General features: G+C 46.6%; 1 protein-coding gene across 14 annotated transcripts in view; it reads left to right on the forward strand.

Annotated features, from left to right (window-relative positions):
* Positions 1-19,548, forward strand: part of LOC105024897 (ELKS/Rab6-interacting/CAST family member 1) — a 254,096-nt gene that overhangs the window by 49,218 nt on the left and 185,330 nt on the right. For 11 of the 14 annotated variants that reach the window (XM_034287688.1, XM_029114443.2, XM_034287690.1 and 8 more), the window contains 6 exons: positions 3,855-3,932; positions 5,652-5,807; positions 6,114-6,206; positions 8,400-8,567; positions 9,427-9,594; positions 18,958-19,095. In XM_034287688.1, the coding sequence (XP_034143579.1) occupies positions 3,855-3,932; positions 5,652-5,807; positions 6,114-6,206; positions 8,400-8,567; positions 9,427-9,594; positions 18,958-19,095 (801 nt within the window). The remainder of the gene's footprint in view (positions 1-3,854; positions 3,933-5,651; positions 5,808-6,113; positions 6,207-8,399; positions 8,568-9,426; positions 9,595-18,957; positions 19,096-19,548) is intronic. The other 3 variants (XM_034287691.1, XM_029114447.2, XM_029114450.2) reach the window with 1 other exon arrangement.

Genomic DNA, 19,548 nt, shown 5'->3' on the forward strand with positions numbered 1-19,548 from the left:
TTTAAGTTAACTGTTACCTTGATTCATGGTGTGTAGTGTATCCACTTTAGATTCACTAGCTGTCATCCTGGCCTCCATGGCACCAATCTTCATCAGTAACTTACACATGTCAGGCTGGCAGCTTCCCCATGAGTCTCCTTGGAATTCACTCGTATTTCTTTGTACCTCCATATGTTGTATATCTGGACTAATTTCACTGTCTGTGACTATGCTCTGCTTCTCTGGACTAATGTCACTGCCTGTGACTAGGTTCTGTCTCAGTGAACTAATTTCATTTTCTGTGACTATGTTCTGTTTCTCTGAACTAATTTCATTTTCAGTGACTATGTTCTGTACATCTGCCTCAGTCAGACCTAGGAGCAGCAACATAAGCAGTGCTGTGATAGCCCTCATTCTTCACCCAAACGATCTGTATGTTGTTGTGTTTTTAGACTAGAGCACCTCTGCTGGAGCACTTATATATATTTCCATTTTTGCCATTTGATTATATTGTCAAATATTTACAGAGGATCTGATGTGATGTTCAGTGTTTATACCATGTCATCACTGGTTAATCTTTTATCTATTGTTTGAGATAATTATTAATTTTGTGATTTAGTTAAACATATACCAAGGAACTGATTTGGCAGTGCCTTCATAAACTCTGCATTTCCTTGTTTGGTTGTTTTTCATACATTATAATCAGGATTTCGTTCCAATTATCTACACATTTTGCTCAACAGTTATGTTTGGATTTTTTGTACTGTTATTGTGGAATGCACATAAAAAACACAAAAAATACAAAACATCTCTTACATGTGCCTGATAATGAGAAACATCTCCACAATATCATGCTGCCACCACTACAGTCAACAATTATGTTCTTTGAGTAATGCTGAGTTGGATTCATGCCAAATCTTACACAGCTCATTTAGGCTAAAATACAAAAATTATGTTTGTCAGACCAAAAAAATATAGAGGACCAAAAGGGTTGAAATTTAATTATTAAATATATACAATATAAATTAAATAAATATATTACTTTAAGTTGCAGATTATTATGAAATCCTTTTTATAATGCCCCCATGAAAATGAAATATTTATATGATGCCCCTTTTTAAAATATTGGTATGATATTTCTTAGTAATGCATACAATTATTAAATACACCATCATATTATGAAATAGGTCAAGATATTATGAAAAAGGCCATGAGTGTATAAAATAGATGGGAAAAACCCATTTGATGAAAGATTTTACATACTATTGTACATACTATTAACCTCTGGTAGCCTTAGACTCCCATACCATACCATACCATCTTCTTCCGCTTATCCGGGGCCGGGTCGCGGGGGCAGCAGTCTAAGCAGAGATGCCCAGACTTCCCTCTCCCCAGACACTTCCTCCAGCTCTTCCGGGGGGACACCGAGGTGTTCCCAGGCCAGCCGGGAGACATAGTCCCTCCAGCGTGTCCTAGGTCTTCCCCTGGGTCTCCTCCCGGTGGGACGGGACCGGAACACCTTCCCAGGAAGGCGTTCCGGAGGCATCCGAAAAAGATGCCCAAGCCACCTCAGCTGACCCCTCTCGATGTGGAGGAGACTCCATGATTTCAATCTAGTTACTAATTTTACTGAGTGAACAACAGAATACCATTGAAGTTGGTGAAATTTGAATAATTGTCGAAGAGCCATGAATTCACCCATAGTTGTACATAGATCTGATCTCCCATTTCCAACTGAACTGTTATACCATTAGAGCCCATTCCATAGTTTCTCCCACCAGCAATAGATGAAATGACCGTCCCGTTTTTATTCAGTGATGCAATGCCATCTGTGTGACGGTCCCAGCCTGAGGGGATGTCCCGCTTCGTGTTTGCCTCCATCTCCCTCCTTGAACCATGACAATCTGTTGATGGTCAAATAGTGATGATGGAAAGTGAAGTGGTGGACTCCACATACTGGTGCTGTAAAGATACCTGCAGAAGGGAAAAAACAAGGAGAGGTTAATACAGAGTTAGACATACTATATAGATGTACTGTGTGTCATATGTGTCATAATTTTTACTATATAGATGTACTGTACGTCATATGTATCAGTTACTACTATATACACTCACCTAAAGGATTATTAGGAACACCATACTAATACTGTGTTTGACCCCCTTTCAGCTTCAGAACTGCCTTAATTCTACATGGCATTTATTCAACAAGGTGCTGAAAGCATTCTTTAGAAATGTTGGCCCATAATGATAGAATAGCATCTTGCAGTTGATGGAGATTTGTGGGATGCACATCCAGGGCACAAAGCTCCCGTTCCACCACATCCCAAAGATGCTCTGTTGGGTTGAGATCTGGTGACTGTGGGCCATTTCAGTACAGTGAACTCATTGTCATGTTCAAGAAACGAATTTGAAATGATTCAAGCTTTGTGACATGGTGCATTATCCTGCTGGAAGTAGCCATTAGAGGATGGGTACATGGTGGTCATAAAGGGATGGACATGGTCAGAAACAATGCTCAGGTAGGCCGTGGCATTTAAACGATGCCCAATTGGCACTAAGGGGCCTAAAGTGGTGGGAGAAACTAGAAGTAACAAAAGCATGGATTAGTTTTTCTGCATCAGTTTTTGATAGAAAGTTTCAGATTTTTGCAATGTTTCGAAGATGAAAATAAGCAACTCTTGAGACATATTTTATATGTTCATCAAAGGAGAGGTCAGGGTCAAGGGTAACGCTGAGGTTTCTTACAGTTTTTTGGGATACGACCATGCAGCCGTCGAGGTTCACAGTGAGATCTGCTAACAACGCTCTTTGTTTCATGGGTCCTAAAACGAGCATTTCTGTTGGGTGTGTCTGTGTGACCCAATGCCAGTGTGAATGTGTGTGTGTCTGAGAGAGGGTCATTTTGTGTGTGTGTGTGTGTGTGCATGTGTTTGTGTGAGAGCCAATGACAATATATATGTGTGTGTGTGTGTGTGCGCGTCTGTTTTCTATGCTGACCATTTCCGCCACCGCCCGAAGCAGGAGAAGCTCTCTATCTCTCTCTCTCTCTCTCTCTCTCTCTCTCTCTCTCTCTCTTTCCTTTGTGTAGTGCTTTCTTGACCAGAGGAGATGCATTAGTTCTCTTAAGACCATCAGAACACCTCCTTCTCTCATTCTGTCTTTTAAACAGGAGCACTGATGCATTCACATTCATCCAGACACCATTAAAGGATCTCCTTCTCTCTCTATCTTTCTTCCCGACAATTCTCTCTTTTATCTCCCCGTGTCTCTCTCTCTCGATGTGTGCCTCACTCTTCCTTCTCGCTTTACACGAGTGCAGGAAAAACCACTGTGAATTTAAGGTCGTCCTTAGGATGTTAGCTTCAGCTGCGTTAGCCTACACAGCTAATCACCTTTAAATTGGGTAGCAAGTGCAGCTTTGCTCTCTTCATTGGCTTGTGAGAATGTGGGATGGAGGCATGGAATCTCGTGTGATGCCCAGAGGTCGGGGAAGACACTTCGTCCCTATATCTCTGGCTGGTCCTCGTAACCCACAGCCTGTCTTTCGTCAAGACGGGGGTCATATATACTCCCCTAGTCAAGATGGTGGTCACCATACTGCAGTCTTCTCTCCGGGAGGTGCTAACCCTGGTTTTTCTCCCGGAGCTGCTAACCCTGGGTTCTCTCTGAATGGTGTTAACCCTGCATTCTCTCCAGGTGGTGTTAACTCTGGATTCTCTCCGGGTGGTGTTAACCCTGGGTTCTCCCTGGGAAGTGCTAACCCTGTGTTCTCCCCGGGAGGTGCTAACCCTGAGTTCTCCCCGGGAGGTGCTAACCCTGGGTTGTCTCTGGGAAGTGCTAGTCATCATCATGCTGCTGTCTACCCCTCTCCCCAGGAGCTCCACCGAAGGAGCTATGAAGGAGCCCCTGAATCAGCCAAGACCAAGGCTCTGCAGACCGTCATTGAGATGAAGGTGAGAGACAGAGATAGTATGCTGATGTTTCGAATTTAAATGTCTGTATATCTTCTGAATCAGTGGTTCCCATCCAATCCCAATGTGTGTGTATATCTTTTGAATCAGTGGTTCCCATCCAATCCCAATGTGTCTGTATATCTTCTGAATCAGTGGTTCCCATCCAATCACAATGTGTCTGTATATCTTCTGAATCAGTGGTTCCCATCCAATCCCAATGTGTTTGTATATCTTCTGAATCAGTGGTTCCCATCCAATCCCAATGTGTCTGTATATCTTCTGAATCAGTGGTTCCCATCCAATCCCAATGTGTTTGTATATCTTCTGAATCAGTGGTTCCCAACTCTGGTCCTCCAGAACCTCCAGCAGCACACATTCTTGTGTTGTAGCCCTGGAAAAACACAGCAAATTTAATTCAATGAGGGCCTGATAATTATTTTACAAGTTAAATAAGCTGTGTTTGGCAATGAAAATGTGGACTGTTGGGGTACTGGAGGTCTGGATGTTGAATTATGGGTGCACCAAAAGTATTTTTGATAGTTGGTTTGACAAGTGTTTTTGGGCTATTCAGATCTGCTGGAATAAAATCGGTAATAAGAGAGATGGAATAAGAGAGATATCAATGTCTAGTCGAGATTCTAGGATTTGCATTTGCCCTTTGGATTGTTATTGATGATTGACATGATGATGTTAACAAGTCTTGAAACACTTAATAACATTGTTGATTTGTGACAATCTATAACATTGTTTTCTTAAAACACTCAATAACAGTATGTTGTATGTGACACTCAATAAAATTGTTGTCTTATGACACTCAACAAAAGTGTTGTCTAGAGACACTCAATAACATAATGTTGTCTAGAGACACTAAATAACATAATGTTGTCTTGAGACACTCAGTAACAGTATGTTGTCTAGAGACACTCAATAACATAATGTTGTTTAGAGACACTCAATAACATAATGTTGTCTTGAGACACTCAATAACAATGTTGTCTTGAGACACTCAGTAACAGTATGTTGTCTTGAGACACTCAATAATATAATGTTGTCTTGAGACACTCAATAACATAATGTTGTTTTGAGACACTCAGTAACATAATGTTGTCTAGAGACACTCAATAACATAATGTTGTCTAGAGACACTCAATAACATAATGTTGTCTTGAGACACTCAGTAAAAGTATGTTGTCTAGAGACACTCAATAACAATGTTGTCTAGAGACACTCAATAACATAATGTTGTCTTGAGACACTCAATAACAATGTTGTCTTGAGACACTCAGTAACAGTATGTTGTCTTGAGACACTCAATAACATAATGTTGTCTAGAGACACTCAATAACATAATGTTGTCTTGAGACATTCAGTAACAATACATTGTCCTGAGACACTCAATTACAACCAGTTACATTACTGCTGCTGACATTCAACTGTGTGTGTGTATTGTCAGGCACGTGTGTGTGTGTGTTTGCATGTGTGTGTGTGTTTGCATGTGTGTGTGTGTTTGCATGTGTGTGTGTGCGTGTATATGTGTGTTTGCATGTGTGTGTGTGTGTGTGTGTGTGTGTGCATGTGTGTGTGTGTGTGTGTGTGTGCATGTGTGTGTGTGTGTTTGCATGTGTGTGTGTGTGCATGTGTGTGTGGGTGTGTGTGCATGTGTGTGTCTCTGGTCTGATCCACGTCCCTTCCAACGTGCGTCTTCCGTGTGCGTTCCAGGACTCTAAGATCCAGTCTCTGGAGCGTGGGCTGAGGGACCTGGAGGAGGAGATTCAGATGCTGAAGTCTAATGGGGCTCTGAGCACTGAAGAGAGGGAGGAGGAGATGAAACAGATGGAGGTGTACCGCTCCCACTCCAAGTTCATGAAGAACAAGGTATCAAAGGAACACTCCGCCAACACCACGTACTGTTCATCTGTACTGCTACACAGCTTGGATTTATTTGAAATGTATTCAAATTAAAGTAGTGAAGGCATGCCAGCACGGTAAAGTCCACATATACTCTTATGTGCTCCTCTTGTTGGCTGTCTGTGCCGGTCTGTGAGTTAAACCCTGTGACTGCTAAATGGCTTAACCAATTGCAAGGTGGGCGCGACAATCTTGCGGCCCCACCCCCCGACCCCTGATTGGTGATCGTCATGGCAGCGGCTAGGTACTGTTCTTAACCGACTCTCTGGACAGGTAGAGCAGCTGAAGGAGGAGCTGTCTCAGAAGGAGGTCCAGGGGGAGGAGCTAAAGCAGCGGGCTGCGGAGCTGCAGCAGGAGCTGTCCGCAGTAAGAACGGACTTGTCGCAGTGCTCTCTTTAACCTTTGACCTTGACCCTCTTCACTTCCACAACACAGCAGCTCTGCCTTTCTGGGCCTGACTTGAGAGAACACCCTGAGGCCTTTCTGTTCCATCGATTCAGGGGATTTTTTCAAACAGGAGAGACCAATAGAAACTCTCGTCTGAACAGCTCTCAGACGTGGTTATTCTGCCAGTATGTACTTCTCAACCTTTTTACAAATAAATATAATTTTTGGTTTACGCTACTGTTCCAAGTCCATATTAATCACTATAATGTTATATGTAATTCCGGGAGAACCGAAACAAAGAACCTTTAACAACAACCTCCGAGGAGAACCAAAACAAAGAACCTTTAACAACAACCTCAGAGGAGAACCAAAACAAAGAACCTTTAACAACAACCTCCGAGGAGAACCAAAACAAAGAACCTTTAACAACAACCTCCGGGGAGACATTTTGATTTTCAGGTCTGAGAGATGCTGACTGTTCTGGAGAGAATTTGGAAGCCATAAGATAAACGCTGTAGATATCTTCTCAGGCCAGGTTCTTGTGTAGCTACAAAGACCATTGCACAGGTGCCCGTTTGCACCTTAGGCATTCTGGGTGGATCTTTGTGGGCGGGTCAGGAAGGCGGAGCTGCCCCGTGTTGTGCTAAGAGGCTGGAAATCACACTACATTACCTGGCACTGATTTATCTCCCTGTCTGGATGCCTTTTCCCCTGGAGCTGGACCGGGCGAAGCTAGGAAGACACTAATGACGCACATCTCTCCCTCCCTCTCTAACCTCCCTCACTTTGTCTCTCTCGGTCTAACATCTCTCTCTAACCTCCCTACCCCTCTCTCTCTCTCCCTCTTTCTCTACCCTGCTGTTCTCCCTCTCCATCTCCCACTCTAACCTCTCCCATTTCCCTGTCCATTTCCAACATCTGTCCCTAACCTCCATCTCTAAACCTCTTTCCTTTCTATCTCCAGGGTTCCTCTTTCTCGTCTCTCCACATTCCGTCCACCTATCGCTTGTTTTATTTACGTCTCCATGTTAGCATGTGGAATGCGCGCCACTAGATCTGCCGGTACTGTGGGGTCACAGTAGAGTACTGAGCTGTTCCTCTGCATTTCACTCAGCCTCCCCCCTACAGCCCCGTCCGTCTCTCTCTCTACCCCCCCCCCCCCCTCTTCATGTCCGTGTTGTCGGAGTCTTTCTCTCTGTGTGTGTGTCCGTTTGCATGCTGAACACACCACGGTGTCCCTTTGGGCTGCGTAGTGGATGATAACCGGGTGCACACATGATGTGGACGTTGGAGTGCTGCCTGTTTAAGGCCTTCCTTGCAGGAAATGTCTGGAGATTGTGTAGCAGCCGGTAAAACGAGGGTGCTGGCTGCTGCACCTTGTGGAGTGCACATTGTCATGTGTGGTTTGTAGTGCGCCCGTCAGCAAAGCCCACACACTACATGACTGATGTTTTGTTCAGTCGCTGCTGACACGGCAAAAACATCCTCACAGCAGCCATGTGTGGGAGTTATAGTAGACAAACAGCTCCCACAGACAGACAGGCAGGCAGACACTGCGGAATAACGACAGACTGACAGACACATGGGCACACAGACTGACAGACAGACACATGGGCACACAGACTGACAGACAGACACATGGGCACACAGACTGACAGACAGACACATGGGCACACAGACTGACAGACAGACACATGGGCACACAGACTGACAGACAGACACATGGGCACACAGACAGACAGACTGACCGACAGACACATGGGCACACAGACAGACAGACAGACACATGGGCACACAGACTGACAGACAGACACATGGGCACACAGACTGACAGACAGACACATGGGCACACAGACAGACAGACAGACACATGGGCACACAGACTGACAGACAGACACATGGGCACACAGACTGACAGACAGACACATGGGCACACAGACTGACAGACAGACAGACATATACCCCCAAAATAACCTCCAACCCTCTCTGGGTTCCTTCTCAGTCAGGACACCTTCAGTAACTCAGAAGGCCCTGGATTAATGAACTCAGCACACACGTTTCGATTTCATTAGAATGTTTGTGGACACAAGGATTTAATGGTGAGACTGCGATGAGCGCCGCCTTGGTCAAAACAGGAGGTCCGGTTCTGACAGACTGCCTGTGTGTGCTCAGGTGGACCAGGTCAAGCAAGACCTCGGCAGGAAGGACACCGAGCTGATGGGCCTGAGGACCAAGCTGGACACCCTGACCAACCAGTTCTCGGACAGCAAGCAGCATATCGAGGTCCTCAAGGAGTCCCTGACTGCCAAGGAGCAGCGCTCTGCCATCCTTCAGACCGAGGTAAAGTACCGCAGGCACAGACCCAAACCAGCCCGGCGCCAACCCTGAATGCTGATTGGCTGAAAGCCGTGATGTAGGATACATTATACCGCAGGTATGACAAAACATTTATTTTAACTGCTCTAATTACCTTGGTTACACTTTAACTCGCACGCACACACACACACACGCAGACACTTGCTCTGATGGCCTTGAGGAGTCAGGGCTCACCACCAGCCAAACTCCAGAGAGAGAGGAACAGACCAGATATTCTCTGACACTGTTGTGAATGGAGTGTTGTGTAACACTATATATTGGCCTCTAGGTGGCACTGTTGGATATTCTGATTTGGTTTGCTTTTAAAGGGACAGCCTGGAGTAACTCCATCCGGTTTTAAACATCTACATTAATGAGATAATTGATTTTTGAATCATATAGGTTGATGGCTCAGGAGGTCGGAAGCACATCTAATGTAGAAAATAAGTGGTTTTACCTCCATGTTAAATGTAAACAAACACAGTTGGCTCATTAAAATGTATTTGAAGATGCTTTACTATGAAGATAGGCAAAACGTGCGCCATACTTATATGGTGATGATCATGGTGATGTAGGACTGCTGAAGCAACCAGTCTCATGGTCTCATCGCTCCAAAGTGTGCAGACAATCATATCAAAAGCCATATATTTTTGACCAAAATTCCATCGTGTCTGTTTTTTACACAGCAAAACAGGGCAATGCAAACCAATACCTGGATGCTTTTTATACGAAGACTTACAAGTCAGACTGGCACAAAAAAAAAGTATCTCGGCCAGCTTGGGGTTATGGAATATACTGTGTGTGTGTTGACTTGATTTGTGATGATGTTCACTCCGGGCGTCAGGTGGATGCGTTGCGTCTCCGTTTGGAGGAGAAGGACTCCCAGCTGAACAAGAAGTCCAAACAGATCCAGGAACTGTCGGAGGAGAAGGGGACGCTGACCGGAGAGATACACGACCTCAAGGACATGCTGGACGTCAAGGAGCGCAAGGTGAACGTCCTGCAGAAGAAGGTGAGATGTTAGGAGGTGTTTGTGTGTTGGGCGGGGACAACCTGCCACACGACTTTGACGAATGACAGATAGAGAACTGGCACTCTGACTCCCCAGTGCCAGCTTCACAGAAGATGCAGCGCCAGTCAGCAGAGCATGACGTGGTTTCTCTTCTGCGCATTCAGTCCAACCTCTGGGATCCGTATTGATAACTTTAGAAAAACTCTGCTCAATTAGCAGCCCTCCCTTCTGCCACTAGATGGCAGCGTGAGACCACAACACATTCAGCACGTACGCACATACACACACACACACACACACATCACAAGACAAGAGCAAAACAGTGTCGTATTTCCCATTTAAACCGTCACCCTAAAGATGCATTCTCTAAACTCTTTAGAAGGTGGGGATCATGAGCTAAAGACCCCATCAGGGTTTAAGACCCGCTAACCCCAAGGGGGAGGGGGAGAGAGATGGGGGAGAGAGAGAGAGGATGAGAGAGTTAGGGAGGAGGAAAGAGAGAGGAGAAAGAGGTGGATGGGGAGAGGTAGAGGATGCCATGCTCAGCCGGGTTACTGGGCTGTGATGAAGAGGAGGAGGAGAAAGAGGTGGATGGGGAGAGGTAGAGGATGCCATGCTCAGCCGGGTTACTGGGCTGTGATGAAGAGGAGGAGGAGAAAGAGGAGGGGTGGAGGGAGAGATGGAGGATATGTGGGGATCTCTGCTCTCTGTATCATTAAATGTGTCCTGAAGTTCGTCATTTCCAAATTTCAGAATAAAATGTCTTCCCGATGAACAATTTGTCGACCTTTACAACAGGCCCAGTAAATATAATCCACTGTAATATCTTACATGTGTGTTTCCACAGAGTCATGATAGAGACAGATAGAGACATAGTCAGACAGACAGAGATATAGTCAGACAGACAGAGATATAGTCAGACAGACAGACAGACAGACAGAGATATAGTCAGACAGACAGACAGACAGAGATATATTCAGACAGACAGAGATATAGTCAGACAGACAGACAAACAGACAGACAGCCAGAGATATAATTAGACAGTCAGACAGACAGAGATACGGTATAGCCAGACAGGCAGACAGAGAGACAGACAGACAGGCAGACAGAGATACAGTATCTTCAGACAGACAGACTGGCAGACAGACTACTGTATGCTGAAGCCACTCCCCTCACTGTGTTCTGGTTGAGGGGGGGTAGTGGCAGGGGTCACACCAGCCCACCCCAACCCCACCAGGGACACATCCATCTTCCTGACAGCCCAGTCCTCCAGGGGAGAGAGGGATGGTTAGAGAGAGGTAGAGAGGGAGGGAGGGAGTCAGGGAGGGAGGGATGGACGGAAGAGAGTGACTGGGGGAGAGGGAGAAAGGTAGGGAGACGAGACAGGCAGCCATGTTTGTGTTGTGATGGCGGTTGGTGAGCTCCCGCCCTCCCTCCTGGCTGACAGTACGTGCCTGTCTGACCCCTCATGGATCCGCCCTCTCCTCTTCCACATCCTTCAGGCCCTTATCCCTCCAGAAGGGAGGTGCCGGATGCAGAGACCCAGAGAAGAGCTCACCTCCTGGGGCAGAGGGAGCACACTCACTTACCCCCTGCTAATGAGTTACCGTAGTTAGCAGCTAGCCTAATATTTCCCCAGGACACACAGAGGTGTTGACAGGGGAGCGGACACACACACACACACACACACACACACACACACACAGAGACAGACACACAGGGACAGACACACACACACACACACACAGAGACAGACACGCACACACACACACAGAGACAGACAGACACACACACACAGAGACAGACAGACAGACACACACACACACACACACACAGACATTGCAAGCATTCAAATCTCATCCCCTAAGTGTTGTGTCAGGGGGCCGAAACAATACAGGTTTGTTGGAAAGAGAAGAGACAGAGCTCCCAGTGCAGTTGTCTGAAAAAGCAACATTTAGTTTCCATGATGATCCCTGAGGTAGCTGGCTCAGTGTGTGTGTGTGTGTGTGACTGTGTGTGTGAAATGTTTTTCATTTTAGAGAGCTCAGGTAGAACGAAGGGAGTTTGGTATATACATATATATTTATATATTTACACACACGCACACACACACCAAAACCGCACCACTTCCCCCTCACAAGACCTTGCCTGGGTCTGCTGTTTGACTTTGCTTGTTTTCCCAAAGGCTCTCTCCCCAACCCTCTTATCTCTCTCGCCTCTCGCTCTCTGTCTCATCTCTCTCCGTGTCTCCACTCTTTCTTTCTCCCTCTAATCTCCCTCCCTCTTTTCATCTCTCTGCCTCCCTTTACGGAAGTGTGCCCTCTCTTTAACAACACTCAAACGGGTGAGTGATGGAGAGGGTTTCAAAGAGGAGAAAAATGTCTCACATCTCCCTTGACTGGTTTGGATTGGCTGAACTCTTAATTGAAGGCACTCTATATCTTTATCTTAATTTTCTTTCTAGCGGCACGCCCCCCCCCCCCCCACCCAGCCCCTCTCTCCCCCATCCCTCTCCTACCTCCCTCTCTCCCCCCCCCCCCCCCCACTCTCTTCAGCCTCCTTCTCACTCTTTTGACTCCATCTCTCAGTTTATTTATGCTTTGCGTTTTGTTATTTAACAGGGCGCTTAGCCTTTTAACAAGTCAGAGAAAATTCCATTAATTCGATTTTTAGAAGGCAGATAAGGTGACAAGGAGGGATGGAAAGCGGCAGGCTGAGCTCAGGCCAACCATAATATTGAGATCGGTGGTTTGGACGAGGCGAGTGGCTCCGAGGGCCCCGGAGTTCAATGGAGGACAGAGTGAAGAAAATAACGTTTGTTAAACAGGATAGAGAGAAAAAACAGTGACGGCACGCGGTTCAGAAGTCTTCACTGAAGTATGTAAACTCCCAGTCAGACACCGGCTGTCGTTGAGCGGAGTGTGTGCTTGCCTTCCTGCCTGTGTGTGTGTGTCAGGCACAATAAAGGGCACCACTTTTCAGGCCAGGCCTCTGAACTCTCCTCTCTTTCTCACGTCGGTAGTTTTGATCTTAGTTTTCTGCTTCTTGTCAGAACTCCGAGTGTCCTCCGTTCCCCATCCGAAATAAAAGACGTGTGTGCGAGTTCAAAGAGGCGAGCTTCAGAGGGACTTGAATAGGACAACGTGACGGTTGGAGGGAATTGAAAGCAGTGGCAGAGACAACAGTGTTTTGTGTCTCCGTCGTGTTGTTTGTGTGTGTTAGTTGTTTTCCTGTGTGACTTAATGAGAGCATGTTGAAACTGTCTGTTTGAACAATGCTGCCTTGTTAAAGGACAAGGGTGGAAAAGGAGCGAGAGGAGGCAGAGAGGAGGCAGAAAGAGAGGGAGAAAGGGAAAGAAAGAAGGGCAGAGGGAAGACGCAGGGAGAACCAAGGAAGATGCATAGAGTGAGGGTATGGAAAGAGGAATCAGACAGAGGCACAGGGCGACATCATTCTAAAGAGGATGAGCTCCTGTTGCTACATGATACAGTAGGTCTCTGCTATTAGATAACCTCTGGAGAGAGTTTCACATCCTTATTTCAGTTTCATAGTGCCTGTTCGGTTCCATAGTCCCTATTCAGTTTTCCATAGTCCCTATTCAATTTGTTAGTTCCTGTTCAGTTCCATAGTCCCTATTCAGTTCCATAGTCCCTTTTCAGTTTGTTAGTTCCTGTTCAGTTCCATAGTCCCTATTCAGTTCCATAGTCCCTATTCAGTTTGTTAGTCCCTGTTCAGTTCCATAGTCCCTATTCAGTTCCACAGTCCCTGTTCAGTTTGTTAGTCCCTGTTCAGTTCCATAGTCCCTATTCAGTTCCATAGTCCTAATTCAGTTTGTTAGTCCCTGTTCAGTTCCATAGTCCCTATTCAGTTCCACAGTCCCTGTTCCTCTCCCTTTTTCTCTCGTTCCTCTACCTTTTATCCTGTCTTCCTCTTTGTCTTGCTTGTCTCTACTGTGAATGACAGGGGGTGGTTGGGTATGCCGTTCACCAGCAACCAGGCAGGACAGGTGGAAAAACAGCCAGAGTCAGACGTAATGGGGGTTTGGTTGGCCAGTATTCCCTGTATTTCTTTATTTGGGTCCGGACACCAGATGGTCACTGATCCCGGTTGAAGCCCCAAAAAACAAAGAGACCGAACAACAGAACTCAAATGGACTCCTCTGTCCAACGGCACGGCCCTGGTCACAAACCAAAAACCCACACAATCTGGCTCGTCCTCCAGCGTCTTTCTTCTCTCCTCTCTTTTTCCAGCCTCAATCTGTCGGTTCGTCTCTCAGCCCTCCTCTCACGCCTTCGTCAATGGCACCTGTTTTATATGGGAGAAGGAGACGGATCATTTCTCCCCCAGGTGTTCCTGGTTGTGTCTGATTGCCCCGCACCTGCTTGCCGCCTTGTGCTGTGGCTGGGTTGGGAGCTCCAGCTCAAACCGACCCTGTCACACTACTCCTTCTTCCTCCTCATCCTCTTGTTTCCTCTTCTTCCATTCTCCTCTTACACCTCAGTTCCTCGTCCTCCTCTCCTCTGCCTCTGTGGAGTGGGTACTCCGGACACAGGCACTGATAGTATGCCATCTTCTAGTCAGAGTTGACCCATTCATGTGCCAGCTTAACCAGACCTAATTTTCATAGCTGCGTTGTGTGTGAGAGAAGAGACGGAGTGAATCTCGAGCACAATGTCTCTATGTCTCTCTCGGCCAGAGCACACAACGACCATGATGAAGACGAAGACACGCTGACAAGGGCTAAGGAGACTCTTTAATAAGCCTTCCTCCCTGTTGGCACATACAGAGACACACATACACACACAGATGCACACACACGCACATAGACATTCACACCAAAACATGCTAACACAACCCCCCCCCCCCCACACACACACACACACACTACACACACATACACCTGCCCACACACACAGACATACACACTGAAACCATGAGAAAGGCTCGTTAATTCAAACTGCTCCCCGGTCATTCCTGAACATAACAATGTGTTCTTAGCCATACTTACCTAGTAGAACAGTTGTGTGTAGACATTGTGCTATCTGCCTCAATACAATTACCATTCTGTGTGTACATAGTGATGAGGACGTCCTGTCTATCCGGAGAAACTCATTACTCTCTTCTGTCCAAGTAATCTAGCTCTTTTTAGGCATAATCATAATTTGGACTGACATTGATACCTCGCAGAAACCTCCCTGTGGGAAGGAGTGACAGTTTAAAAAATGTTTTAAATTGCGTCTGTCATGGGGGAGGGAAAAAGACGACTAAGGATTTTCACAATTAAATGCTTGTAGTGTTATTATTTTCACAAAATACCTTTACAAAGTTGCCATAGGTAGGTAACTGGATGCAATAGGAGATTCCAGAGATTGTTTGTCTCCACACAGAAGGTGTTAAAGGTCGTCCAATGTACAGTGGATACAACACCCCTGTTAAAATGCCGGGTTTTTGTGATGTAAAAGAATGAGACAAAGATTAATCATGTCAGAACTTTTCCCACTTTTAATGTGACCTATAATGTGAACAATTCAATTGAAAAACATATTTTTAAAAATAAAAACCTTACAATAACCTGGTTGCATAAGCCAGCCCCTCCTCTGCAAACATACAGACAGCCCCGAGGAACCTCCTGAAACATTTACACAATTTGTAAAACACAAATTCACCCTCAACGCATCAGAGACCCGTCCCTTGAATTACAACACCAGCTACGTTTGCCTATACAAATGGTTTCCTCCTGGTTGTCTGTACGTCCAACTTCACAAGAAACTTGACGTCCCCCTACTTCGACACCTGGGCCTGATTACAGACGTCGCCACACTGACCACAGTGGCAGAATTAGCGTGGCTATGTGGGAGTCATCTCGTGAAACTCCAGGATCTACCCAAGCAGAACCGCTAGAGACCTTTTTAGGCACCGGGAATTTGCAGAGACTCCGCCCATCTGTGTTCTCAGGCCCCGGAATCCCATGCTACCAGGGGGCCCTTTGACGCCCACTAACTGTTTTTGACCTTGTCACAGAGAGTTTACGATGTACTTACCCCCTGACCTCTGCCAACTCCCCCGGGCCTGAGTGTTTAGTCAGTACTTCCTCCAGACCCTCCTGTCAGTCCTTGGGTCTCTGCCGTCACTGGCCGTGGTGGCCCTTCCCCTGGTACCTACCCTGGGACCCTCCTGACTGGATCTGACAGGCCTCCCAGACCTCTCCCATGATCCTCTACAGCAGCCTATAGTGACGTAAGAGCTGTTCGCTGCGCCAGTTCTTGAGGTGGTTTTCCACCGCCGCCACCCGAAGGTCAGCTGTCTTGGATCCGGTCGCCATCAGAGGTCCCGGCAGGGTTTCAAATCTTCAAGGGATATGTGTGTGGTGGAAAACCCTCTCCGCCCTGCAGCCAAGTCATCACGTCCCTCTGTCACCGAGCAGCTGCCGCGGCGTCGACGTCCGAGACCCCTGTCACGTTTAACCTTAGCGGCCTCATGACGAAGAGCTGCTGGTGCTTAGAAAGAGAGGAGGAGAGGGAGGGAAAGTGGAGAGAGTGGAGGAATTGTGGAGAGAGAAGGAGAGACAGAGGTCGCGATCACACCTTAGTAAACAGTTGAGCCCTCAGACGTCATTCTCAAATAAAATACAGAAAACAACCTGATTTAAAACCACACATTTCCTTAAGCATGCTCACCTCATCCACAGACCTATGAGCCTGAATATACAGTTTTTCCATTCCTTCCAGATAGCTAGCTTGGCCAAGCCTAACGTAAAGTTTAGGAGCGCTACAACACCTCACAGTACGAAGCAGAACTTCATCCCAAAAACAATCAGCCGCGAAGAGAAAACCCCTCATCCGTGGGAGTGAGTGGATGAGAGTGAGGGACAGAGTGGATCAGGGAGAAAGGTCGGGAGAGTGATGTAGTGGGAAAGAGTGAGATGTCGGGAGAGTGATGGAGTGGGAAAGAGTGAGATGTCAGGAGAGCGACGGAGTGGGAAAGAGTGAGATATCAGGAGAGTGACGGAGTGGGAAAGAGTGAGATGTCGGGAGAGTGACAAAGTGGGAAAGAGAGAGGTCAGAAGAGTGTTGGAGTGTGAGATGAGATGGGTCAGGAGTGTAATTTGGGATGTATGTAAGGATCTGTCAAAACATGTTTTTGAACACAAACCAACCAACTCTTAGTCATGCTTATCTCTGAAGACAACTGTAGTGGTTTCAACCAGAATAGAAACATTTCTCATTCTCACAGTTTTTTATTTAATTTTGTTCACAGAAATATTTGGGCCAGAACATCCAGTGGTTATTTTTATGGACGGGTTGAGGAACTCACCTGTCTGACAGATCCTGTCTGACAACTCTCAGGTTGTTATTGCTTTCCTTTAAGAAAATGTAATAAAAAAAAAATTATAATAATTTGATTAATAGCTTATTCTGTCAGATCTGCTGAAAAAAAGCATGTGGCTGGCAGTTGTCTTAGATTTCAAATGACAAACCCACAGTTCCCGTAACCATGGTAACTGGGTTTGACCTAACTGACAGAGAGACAAGATCAAGTTGTCGAACCGCTTCAGATGAACGGGCTCCTCCAAGCTCAGACGCTGCATAATGAACAAACCCTTTACAATCAACAGTAATTAACTGCACTTAGGGGGTGATTATTTCTGCCCTTCGTTTTCTCCCTTTTTTCAGAGGGCCCATTTTTTTCTCTCTCTCTGGGTCTCTATGTACGTATATATGTATATAGATGTATGAGTGTGTACGTATGTATATTCAGTGAATGGGTAAGTGTGTCCAAACTTTTGACTGGTACTGTTTACTGTATATATGTATATGGAGCAACAGTGGTGAGAAAGAGGGAGGACATTCACCCATGATACATCGTTATGGTCCTCTGCCTCTACCCGACCCAGAGGTCTCCACTAGTCAACCACCATATGTATTTTTACAACTTGTGGTGTTTAACTCCATGGGAAATGGCAGAAAGAACCATCCTCTTCATTCAGCTGTCGCTGGTGATGTGTGTGTGTGTGTGTGTGTGTGTGTGTGTGTGTGCCTAAACTTGACTGCATCCTGATATGCCAATTTCTCTCCCGTGTCGTTTATCAAGCCTTCTCAGCTCCAGGCGTTAACACGACATTTCATAGCCAGATAAGGAAAATGTGTGATGCAAATTAACCACACATTTCTTTTATTGTTTCTTTGATTTTTATTTGGAGGGAAATGGAAATTGTCTACCAGCCCCGAGGCCGTTGAGGTTAGATGGACGTTCATGGGTTTGACACGCGGTTCTTTATTCCCCAGATTCAGATGTTATGGAGGCCGTTTCCGTTCCCTTATTAAGTGACATTCAGCTTTAAATCTTTTTATAGCACTTCATGAACATGCTACAAAGTGTCAATAACCATTTGTCATGCTTTATTAAGGGTTCATAAGTGAGAACATATTTTTGTGACTGCAATGGGTTTCGTTGTTTCTCACCTCGAAACCCATTGCATTCTGGGGAACTATAAACAGCAGGTGCTGTTGTGTTCAGGACATGCTATTGGCTCTCACCTGGGGTCTGTGTACATGTGAGTGGGTGTCTGTGTGTGTCTGTGTGATTGTTATTTTGGGGGAGAGGTGGGATGAGGTGGAGTCTGTTTCATTGTGCTGTTTGTGTATTTTATTTCTTCTGATTCATGATGCTTCCTGTCTCCCTCCCTGTCTCCCCCCTCCCTGTCTCCCTGCCTGTCTCCCTCCCTGTCTCCCTCCGTCTTCCCTACATCCTACATCCTCCCCCCTTACTCCCTGTCTCCCCTAATCCTCCCCCCTTACTCCCTGTCTCCCCTAATCCTCCCCCTTTACTCCCTGCCTCCCCTCATTCTCCCCCTTACTCCCTGTCTCCCTCCATTCTCCCCCCTTACTCCCTGTCTCCCCTCATCCTCCCCCTTACTCCCTGTCTCCCTCCATCTTCTCTACATCCTACATCCTCCCCCCTTACTCCCTGTCTCCCCTAATCCTCCCCCCTTACTCCCTGTCTCCCCTAATCCTCCCCCCTTACTCCCTGCCTCCCCTCATTCTCCCCCTTACTCCCTGTCTCCCTCCATTCTCCCCCTTACTTCCTGTCTCCCCTCATCCTCCCCCTTACTCCCTGTCTCCCCTCATCCTCCCCCTTACTCCCTGTCTCCCCTCATCCTCCCCCTTACTCCCTGTCTCCCTCCATCTTCCCCCCTTACTTCCTGTCTGCCCTCATCCTCCCCCTTACTCCCTGTCTCCCTCCATCCTCCCCCTTACTCCCTGTCTCCCTCCATCCTCCCCCTTACTCCCTGTCTCCCTCCATCCTCCCCCCTTACTCCCTGTGTCCCTAAATCCTCCCCCCTTACGCCCTGTCTGCCTACAGATTGAGAACCTGCAGGAACAGCTGAGGGACAAAGAGACCCAGATGAGCAGCTTGAAAGATCGGGTCAAGTCCCTCCAGACAGACACCTCCAACACTGATACAGCCCTCAGCACCCTGGAGGAGTCCTTGGCTGAGAAGGTAGACAATGTGTGCGTGTGTGTGTGTGTTTGTGTTTAAGAAAGAGTAAAGTTGGATAATTGAGCAGGATATTCCACTTTCCATAACACACACACACACACACGCTCTCCCACTCTCCCCTCCCTCCTAACCCACCTTCTCTCTTCTCTCCCATCTGCACTCATTGCCCCCGACACCCACAACCACAAGGTGGTAATAGAATGGTGGTATCTTTCAAAATAAAAGCTGTGGTCTAGTTGTGGCCACTGAGCAATGTGAATGAGTCTGTAAGACACTGCGGCAGCCTTGAGACAGAAACACTACGCCATGTGGTATCTGACCCAGAATGTGCTGGGAGTTGAACCAACAACCGTATGGTCAGTCCCTGACACAGTCCAGGTGGTGCAGCTTTCGTCTACCAAATATCACCCTATTCCCTTTCTGGTTCACTGCTTTCAATTGTAGCCTTTTTGG

The sequence above is a fragment of the Esox lucius genome, chromosome 18, assembly GCF_011004845.1.
Source record: "Esox lucius isolate fEsoLuc1 chromosome 18, fEsoLuc1.pri, whole genome shotgun sequence".
In the NCBI taxonomy this organism is placed as follows: domain Eukaryota; kingdom Metazoa; phylum Chordata; class Actinopteri; order Esociformes; family Esocidae; genus Esox; species Esox lucius.